The sequence below is a fragment of the Ctenocephalides felis genome, unplaced genomic scaffold (assembly GCF_003426905.1).
Source record: "Ctenocephalides felis isolate EL2017-DRISC unplaced genomic scaffold, ASM342690v1 CF-g0.4_SCAFFOLD_00680, whole genome shotgun sequence".
Taxonomy (NCBI): Eukaryota; Metazoa; Arthropoda; class Insecta; order Siphonaptera; family Pulicidae; genus Ctenocephalides; species Ctenocephalides felis.
In genome coordinates, this window is record NW_020536834.1 from 1,577 (window position 1) to 11,850 (window position 10,274).

At 32.8% G+C, this 10,274-nt stretch overlaps 1 protein-coding gene across 1 annotated transcript; it reads right to left on the reverse strand.

Moving 5' to 3' along the window:
- Positions 1-506: 506 nt before the first annotated feature.
- On the reverse strand, positions 507-9,275 carry LOC113367271 (death-associated protein kinase related-like). Its single transcript, XM_026608896.1, has 5 exons — positions 9,060-9,275; positions 7,839-8,012; positions 6,699-6,814; positions 6,338-6,566; positions 507-717 (listed from the first exon to the last, which is right to left on the reverse strand). The coding sequence occupies exons 1-5, from the start codon at positions 9,152-9,154 to the stop codon at positions 507-509; spliced, it is 825 nt and encodes a 274-aa protein (XP_026464681.1). The 5' UTR covers positions 9,155-9,275.
- Positions 9,276-10,274: the final 999 nt, after the last annotated feature.

Consider the following 10,274-nt stretch of genomic DNA (forward strand, 5'->3'; position numbering starts at 1 on the left):
TACATCTACAGTTAAATAATAATGATTAAAATTAAATCAAACCAGTTGAATCAAAATGAAAAATACATGTTAAATGGGTTTTGTAGTTTTTAACAGTATTTCAAGTACAACCATACAAATTCATACATTGTTCATACAATCTAACTTTAACGTTTGCTCTATATCAACAAATGATTCCCCGTTCCATCGTTAAAGATTTCCTTGGTATATGACAACATTGGCCCCCACATTGCGAACAAAGCAAACAAGTCACAGTGTACGCCACTGTATTTTCAAAATTACCCAAATTAATATTCTCTTCATTCCCTTCATCGTTTTTATCATTTTCAGTCTGTTTATCCTCCTCGCCATCCGTGTTGTCTTGTTGGAACTTTTTGCACAAGCTCAGAACGGTGTTGGAGGTGTGCAGCGCTAGATGGCTCTTTCGAGACACCTTTGGTGTAGTTGGCGCATCAGGAAAAGATATGTAGACAGATGCTTTTGTTATTATTTCTGGGTATTGGATTTTATCTTCGATGTCTTTTATATTCGTGAAACCGTTGGTACAAATTTCGTTTTCGTCTTCTGGTTCTTCTTCTGACGTGGTGTCTTCGCTCGGGTTGAATCGTTCTGTAAAGTTTCCTCGGACGTTGATTTTGCCAAGGTTTTTCGATCTCTATATTCGAAGTTTCGATCAACCAAGGATGATCCAGGCATTGTTCGACCGTAGGCCTTGATCTAAAATAATAAAAAAATGTTCAACTAGTTGTAAAATACGTATACATTATCAACTTAATCAATAAGATACGAGATTCAGGTATTTAGCTAAAATGTTCAACTGTTATTTCGAAAATAATATGCGATTTCTAATTGATGTCTTTCAAATATACTTATACCAATATCTGTAATTGTATAAGTTAAACTAGTGGGGCGCATGGCACCGTGCCTTAAGGCAAATTGCTGAAACTTCCCGTACTAAAAATAATTTTTTATAAAAAAAAAAATATTTTCGAAAAAAATTACTATGAAAAAATTAGATTTTTGAGTAACTATAAATTTTTGATAAAAATTTACTTTTTTTGAGAAAAAAGACTTTTCGAAAAAAAATGTTTTCTTTATTTTGAAATATTTTAGAAATTCTGAACTTCCCGTAGGGCAAGTTATAGTAATCGCAAAAAAATCAAAAATGAAAATTTTTATATATCTTTACGTTTCAGAGGTTTCTGAACATTTTGGCATACCTTAGAAAAAATGGATGTATGTGTGTGTGTATGCATGTATGTATGTATGTATGTATGTATGTATGTATGTATGTATGTATGTATGTACGTGTGTGTATGTATGTGCGGATACAAATTTTCGTCGACGATTTCGGGAACACGGATCAACCGATTTGAATAATTCGAAAAACATTTGATTCGTATTGATAAGGAGACGTGCTGATTAGTTTTTGGCGAAGGCAGGTCTAGCCGTTCCGAAGATACGGGGCAAAAAGTGCCGAAAACGGTAACTCAGTTTTTAGGAGAACGGAGCGTCCGATTTGAATAATTCGAAAAACATTTCACTTGTATTGATAAGATGAAGAATCGATAAATTTTTCATGAAGGTAGGTCTAGCGGTTTCGGAGATATGGAGGAAAAAGTAAAAAAATGAGCCATTTGGCGGTCAAAAATGATCATTAGACATATGCACATCAAATTATCAGAAATTTTATAGAGATTTCAACAATAAGTATATATTTTGTTAACATTCCTATGGGTTCCGTAACAATGCTTATGCGTTAGACAGCGACTAAATATGTCAAAATAAAGAAAAAAAAATTTTTTTTCAAAAAAAAAAAAATTAAAAATTTTTTTTTTTTATTTTTTTTTAAAAAAAGTAATTTTTTGTCCAATTTATAGTTTCTCAAAAATCTTATTTTTTCAAAGTAATTTTTTTTCAAAAATGTTAATCGTTTTTAAAAAAATAATAATTTTTGGTACGGGAAGTTCCAGCAATTTACCTTAAGGCACAATGCCTTAATTACCTTAAGACAGAATTCCACTTACAGCTAGTTTTCAAAGCAATCGTACTGCTTTAACTGCATAGAGATGACATATCGAAGCGCGTAAACGCCGCGTCGCAGCCTAATGGATAAACATTAGTACGGAACGGATAGGAATGTAAACAAAATTTATACTTATTGTTAAAATCTCTATAAAATATCTGACAATTTGATGTGCATATGTCTAATGATCATTTTTGACCGCCAAATGGCTTTTTCATACTTTTTTTACTTGATCTCCGAAACGTCTAGACCTGCCTTCCTGAAAATTTGATCAATTTTTCATCTTGTTAATACAAGTAAAATGTTTTTTGAATTATTAAAATCGGACGCTCCGTTTTCTTAAAAACTGAGTTACCGTTTGTGACATTTTTTGCCCCGTATCTTCAAAACGGCTAGACCTGCTTATGCCAAAAACTAATCAGCACGTCTCCTTATCAACAGCAATCGAATATTTTTTGAATAATCGAAATCGGTTGTACCGTGTTCCCAAAATCGTCGCCGAAAATTTGTATCCGCACACACATACACATACACACACATACATCCATTTTTTTAAGGTATGCCAAAATGTTCAGAAACCTCTGAAACGTAAAGATATATAAAAAATTTCATTTTAGATTATTTTTGCGATCACTATAACTTACCGTACCGAAAGTTATTTTATTGGTTTAACACAATTAATTTCATCCATTTCAGATTCTAAAAATTTATAGACGTAAATTGTAATCAGTAGCTACAAACGAAACGGCATAGATCCTGATTAGAATCGGTTAAATGCGCAAAAAATCGGTCCAAAATTGTGGGCTAAAACGTGGACGACGTAAAAAAATTTAAACATTTCTGCTAGTTACAAGGTAACTGATAAACGCTTGTCCTTTTTGAGTTAAATCGAATAACTTTTAATGTTTTTAAATCGGTTCCATACATGCACACTATTCACATTAGAGGTGGGTCGTTGACGGTTTTGCCGTCAACGAAACGAAACGGTTATCGGGGTTTCGTCAACTAGTTAAATAACTAGTTATTTTTCAACTATAGTTATTTTTAACGATTCAACGCTGGCAACGTTAAGAAACTGATAGTTGAAATAACTGTTTCATTGAAAGTTGGTAATATGAAGTTTGTTCTTATAAAAGTCAAGTTGACGTTGGATTTGATGAATAAAAAGAAATAAATGTGAATTGTCACATTTATTACACACACACCACACACACATATATATATAATATATATATATATATATATATGTTACGGTAAATGTGCACTCTCGGTGAATGTGCACATTCACCGGTAAATGTGCACATTCCCCAAAACGCTAGGTGAATGTGGCGTGTTCTCAAACAATCAAATTAAAACAATGGTGTACGTGCGTACTTGGATCGGTCTTATGAACATCTCGCGTATTTGACGCATGCGCAATAAAGACTATGCGCGAAATACGTCAAGCATGTTACAAATTTTGTACCAAAATGGTGTGATGCTGTGAATGAATATTGTTGAAAGTTCATTTGATCAGATATATATAGTTGAATAGTAAAGTAGTGAATCGTGAATAGTGATAACTGAATAGTTTATAGTAAATAGTGAATAGATATTAGCAATAGGGAATCATATTAGTAAATAGTGAAATAAGAATAGTTAAATAGGTAATAGTTAATCGTTAAATAGTTAATAGTTATTAATTAAATATTCAATAAATTGTTAATTGTCAATAGTAATAATATGGGTATGAATATGCATATGACTAAAATGAAGAATATAAATATAAATATAAATATAATATAAATAGAAATATAAATATAAATATAATATAAATATAATATAATATAAATATAAATATAATCTCCCTACTCCCTCTCCCTATCCCTATCCATATCCCTTAATCTCAATATCACTCTCCCTCTCCCTCTCCCTCTCCCCTAGCCTCTCCCTCTCCCTCTCCCTCTCAATCTCCCTCTAAATCTCCCTCTCCTCTCCCTCTCCCTCTCACCTCTACCTCTCCCTCTCCCTACTCCCTCTCCCTCTCCCTCTCCCCTCCCTCTCCTCTCCCTCTCCTCTCCTCCCCTCTCCTCTCCCTCTCCCTCTCCCTCTCCCTCTCCCTCTCCCTCTCCCATCCCTCTATCTATGAATTAGTATTTCACCCGCACGTGCGCACGCGCGCGAGTCAACTCACATTCGCCAAATGAGCCGGTAAATGTGCACATTCACCGGTGAATGTGCACATTCACCGAAATATGCACATTTACCGTAACATATATAATAAATAAAGGTTTTTTAAAAAACTTAAATATTTTTATTACAGCAAAGCCATATACTAAAACATCGAATTTACATGTTATATAAAATAGCAATATAAAAATGTATAGTTATATAAAATGTTATGAAAAATAAAAAATCAATTTTCAGGTTTAGTTTAAAAAAATTATTACAAGACAAATGCTATGAGATTTTTATGAAAATATTAACCATTGAAAACTATAATAAATGTAACTGATTTTCTAAAATTAAACGATTTGGCGCGTGTTGCAAGTTTCTTTTAAGATGTACATGTACATCTGCAATATTATAAAAGCAGTAGCCTAACAATAAGCGATTTTCATAGTATTAGTTGATCCTTTCCGACGCAGGTACCTGCCTACGTTCGTTTTCGACAACGAACGAATTCCTATATCGTTGAAAAAACTAACTGGCCGCCATGTTTTCAACTGCTTCGCAACCAGTTGATTTTCAACTAGTTATTTCGTTGCGACGAAACGGTTAGTTAGGTTGAAAATAACCGTTCGTTGATTCAACGCCCATCACTAATTCACATACACATACTTTAGAGACTGAATATTCCACTATGTGCCAAACTAGTAGAATATGAAGATGATGTAGCCATAGTAGTTGCTGCCAATCAAATTGATGAGATCGTAGTTCTATTTGACATAACATTGAGAAAAATTAATCCCTTGATGGAAACAATGAACCTACAATTAGCACAATAGAAGGGTAAACTTGTTCTTTTTTCAAGTAGAAATATAATAGTCTCTATTATATCTAGCTGAAGATAGTAAATATAGAGATCACGTATATAACCTTATGTATGTTACCTTGGCGAAATGCTTGTTTCTCAATTAAATCAACAGGTGGAAGAAGGTAGTGCTGAAGCGTCAGTACTTAAGACGAGACTTGCTCGACTGATGTCATCAGTGGTTACTTCGGTGCTAACATATGGTATTTCCGTATTGGCTGATGCTCTCAAGACTCAAAAATCGCGGAGAATGGCAGGACATATATGTCGTTTGAGTGTCTTAAGAGTTGCTTGCACATTTCGCACAATATCGGAAGAAGCTGTGTGCGTCATTTCAGTAACTCTGCCTCTATAGTCTTAGCAGAACAAAGACGGATAATTTAACAACAAAGAAACCAACAACCTGTCCTGAAAAGTTGAGATTAGAAAAACGGCAGAACAGCATTGACCGATGGCAGCAACTGTGGGATGTCGCAGTGAAGGGCAGTGGACGCATAGTCTCATTCCAAACATCAAAATCTGGCTAAATCACATGTATTGAGTTAATAAAGTTAATTATAGTACTACGCAAATGCTATCTGGGCACGGCTGTTTTCGAGCTACCAAAGTGCTAATAGACCTGTCTGCGATCTTCGGAAAGAAGAGCGAATGGGAATAATTACAATATAGGTATAAATTCAGAGCAATAATTATGACATTCTAGATCCTTCCCTCACAATGTGATGCCTAACGGCGGTTTCCGTGATGGCCAGAGGCAAGGGCAAAGCAAAGATTTCAGGCGGTATAGAGTCCGGGTATGCCATACGAAATACCAGTCTGGTATGCATAAATGCATTTCCTTCGCTATACAAAAAAATACACATACACATACACACACAAATATATATATATATATATATATATATATACTTTTTCCAATATTGGTTTCATTCAGAATGACTTGAAACGTCGAAGAAACGGAAATAAATATGTACTTATCTGCTAATTGTAAAGAAACCAGAGTCCTTATCGAGTTTTATCAAAAGGTTTTAAAAATTTTGATATCGCAACCGTTTTTGAAAAATTTACACAAAAGGTCAAATTATGCTTCGCAAACATTTACTTTTTCTAATTTTCGTCTCAAACAATTCAGGATCACTTAAAACGTCGAAAAAATAGATATATAGCAAATCTGATTTTCTAGCAAATTTCTTCTTAGAAAAATTAAAAATATGAAAATTAAAAAAAAAATGAATCAGTTTATCAATCGACTTAAATATCTCAACATGGTGAATCCTTTGCTAATTGTTTTCTCTTACCCCGGGTGTAAAACGAGACAGCTCCTGACAAAGTCTTTGGCAGTTTCCGAAACGTCTTGAAACAGATCTTGAGGAAACGCCAATTCATTCTGTGTGATGTTAAGATAGGTTTCCTGTTTGCTATCACCAGCAAATGGTGAGAAACCTGATAAAAGGACATAAGTCAAAACACCGACAGACCAGATATCCGTAGCCAAGGAGAGACGTTCATATTGGAGCACTTCGGGAGCTGAAATAAATTATAGATGTAATTTAATACTCTGACTACGAAAGAAATCAAGAAATGTCGCAATCAAATTTTCCAATAATGATTATATTTATGATATAGTTATCGTTTGTTCTGATGTATTTATTTACTCACCGACATAATCAGGAGTACCCATAATTTCTCTGACTTCGACACCAGGTTGGATCAGTCGAGATATTCCAAAATCACACAGTTTAACATCACCCAGAGTGTTTGCTTTATTGTCACCACTGTAAAATAGAAACAACAATAATTAAAATGATATATATATATATATATATATATATATATATATATAAACTATTCAGAGCAATAATAGTAAGATGGCCATAATTTTGAAACGTAAACTTGAAGTTGTCCTTCTTAGTAAAAATTAGCACTTGTGCCAATTAGTCAAAAAGTTCATTTTTTTAATTTGTGGTAATTGTCGTAAATTGAAAATGATAGTTCAAAATTGAAAATCTGAGAGACTATTTTAACATGCCTTTAGAATTTTTTATTCTGTAATTTTCTCACTCATAAAGTATTGTTTCGTATAAGCATACTCATCGTATATATCATTTTCAGATATTTGATGGGTAGATATAATTTTATTATCAATTTTAGTTCACCAACATGCGCTTGTATGTCCTGAAAACGCAGTCCCTAAAATTTTATAATTCAACTACTTTTCGTATGGCTATAATATAATATTTTAGGATATTCGTTCAGACCATGAACTATATCGCCATTGTAAGTTCCATTAAAATGCATTTTTTATATTTAATTACAAAAAATAGACCCGGGCAATCTTTACCAAAACCTAGTATAGTCAGCACGAGTCCCAAATGATACTTTCGAATAGTTTTTGGATTTTCAAAATTGGTCAAGGATTATTTACAAAAACGTGAACAAAGTATTTTGCACTTTTCTGATTAAGCGGTGCTTAATCCTTAACGAGCTTCATCGAATGACTTTGGAATAGAAAAATCGTTGACGAAAGGTCAAATTTTGGCTCGCGTCAAAGAGCTCATTTCTCAGATTTTTTGTGAAAACAAATTTCTCATTCGTAAAGTTAAAAAAAAAACAAATTCAAGTGTTATATTAGAGCAACAAATAGTAATAAATTGTATATCACTTTACACATCTTCGGAATGTTCTCTACTAATCAGATTTTATTACAGATGCTATGACCTAAGTTCCTTACAACAAGTATAAGTAAATCACATTTTCTACTAATCAGTTACTTCGACTAATTATTTTCTCTATACTAACCTGTCTTCCCCTTTGCATACTAATAAGTTCTGTGGTTTTAAATCCAAATGAGCTATGTTGTGTGCATGAAGGTCTCTAAGACCCCGAAGAGTGTGTCGCAGAGCCCTACGAGCATCCACTTCACTCAAATGCTCCTCTTCATCTAAAAGATGCTGCAGCTCACCTCCAGTAGCCCTGAGAAAAAACTCAGTTAAAAAACCAATTATGGGATAAGCTCACTATTTTTTTATAGTGATTTGAGAGAGTAGGACCAAAAAAGAATAATAAGCCTGTTCTTAGCTCTGTTATGTTATAGGACAACATGCTATTTTGAGATTAGTTTTGTGCCATTGTCAACATCAGATAATCAATTATAAATATTGTAATAATAATATTATAATTATTGAATGCATAGCATATTGACAGTTTGGGGATTACCAATACATCAAGCTAACATCAATAAAAATAAGATACGTTTAAATAAATTGGCTCCCAGAATATAAATTAATCTTTAAAACACTCTTGAATTCAAAACATGTAATGTTAGTCCGGAAGATTGTCCGGGAGATTGATAATGTAGCTATGCCCAAGAAATGGCTCATAAATTATTATAAGAAAATATCAGTTTTCAATTTTGAAACTTTTATTAAATTATGTGGGATATGATACAATATATATGTACATGTTTTCTACCCTAAGGGTATTTTATTACATTTATAAATGTTTTCAATTTCAGTTATTGAATACAATTAAAAATAATAAAATCTATACGTAACAAAAAAGAAAAACTTTTAGCAGTTTCCCAAAAAAATTACATTTCAGTTTTTTTTAAGAAAGAAAAACGTAATAAAGTATTCAACTAAGTATAAAAGAGGGAAAAAATTGCAAACATTATCATAGACAACAACTGGTTGATACAGAGTCATATTCAATTTTTTTTCTTTGCCACTATGGTTCGAGCGGGCGATATTGGCCAAGGGCCTGGATGTCGTTGTTCGAGTGATCCTTACTTTTTAGGTAAAGCTTTCAGTAAGCTTTTCAATTTGATTGAGTATCTGTATGTCAGTCTGTTCATGTATGTATTTTGTAAAGTAATAGTGTTCGGTCAGTGAGTCCCTTGATTTGTTAAAAACTAGTCGTAAGGCTTTTTATACAGTCTGTAGGTATCTCAGATTGTTCTTTGTTGTCGTGTTCTATGCTGGAGCAAATATCTTATTCAACCACATTTATTAATGTACTTACAATTCCAAAACCAGAGCGACTTCTGCCCTGGTTTCATATACTTCGACGAGCCGCACTACGCGTTCCGATCCAGAACACAGGTCCAGCACCGCCATCTCGTGACCGATCTCCCTACTGGTATCTGCAGCGCGGCGCCTGCGCCGGATGAATTTTCCTGCGAACGGTACACCACTAGTTTTGTGAACGAGGCGGCGGACTGAAGCAAACTTTCCTCTAAAAAAGAAAAAAATTAAATTAGGAAACTGAACATTTATCTTTGGATCTCAAATTAGTAATGATCAAAAGATAGAACTTTACTAACAAGGATAAAATGTAGGGAATGTGTGAATAAAAATGGTGCTGATTTATGATCTTTAAGAGAAAGAAAACACTAATTAAATTGCAGGATAATTTCTGGTACTCTCGCTCTCTTACATTTAATATAAGAAACTCTTGAATTATTTGTGAACATTTTAAAAATTTTTAGAACATAATATATTTACTAAATAAACGCTGAAATTTAAGCTAAAACGTTTGAATTTCAAATAACACTTGTCATAAGATTGCTAATCAATTAGTTAAATAAAACAGAATGACTATGTAAATTTTATATTCTAATTAAATGTATCAATACAATTTATCGAATATAAAAATAATAAATATTTGTTCTGGATGTTTTAGCACTGGATATGTGTCATCATTCAACAGAAAAAGAATTAAACTTAAGTTACACGTACGCTTTACAAGTGCACTTTTATTTTGTTCGTCGGTAATTTGAATTTGAAAGAGGATTCATGCATGGATGCCTTTTTCCCACAATTTTAAAGTATCTTTTCAAAACAAGCGCACACGCCTATATATTTAAATTAAAAACTCTTATTTATACGAAAGAACATTAAATTTTAGTAAAAAAATCTTTGTGAACTCGGATCGGAAGATCTGTAGAATATCCTATAGAATAATAAATATTCCTAACCATATATATTCAACCTATGTCGTTGTGTAATGGTTAAGAACATAATCTAACTATCTTATTATTAAAATTACTATATCATTAAAAACTATAGTGGATTCGATTATAGCATCGGCCAGCTCGATATCGAGCAGTATGATATCAAATTTCCACTTGAGGTTGTAGATTTCAAGTAAAATGCGCCTTTCATGGGCATTGCAGCAAGGCATACACACCAATACTATATACACACACATATATATATATATATATATATATTATAT

Coding starts and splice junctions, on each gene's coding strand:
- LOC113367271 (XM_026608896.1), bottom strand. CDS start 9,154: ATGGCGGTGCTGGACCTGTGTTCTGGATCGGAACGCGTAGTGCGGCTC. Junction 6,815..7,838: donor GTATGCAAAGGGGAAGACAG/GTTAGTATAGAG, acceptor TCTATTTTACAG/TGGTGACAATAAAGCAAACA. Junction 718..6,337: donor TGTCTCGTTTTACACCCGGG/GTAAGAGAAAAC, acceptor TTATTATTTTAG/ATCAAGGCCTACGGTCGAAC.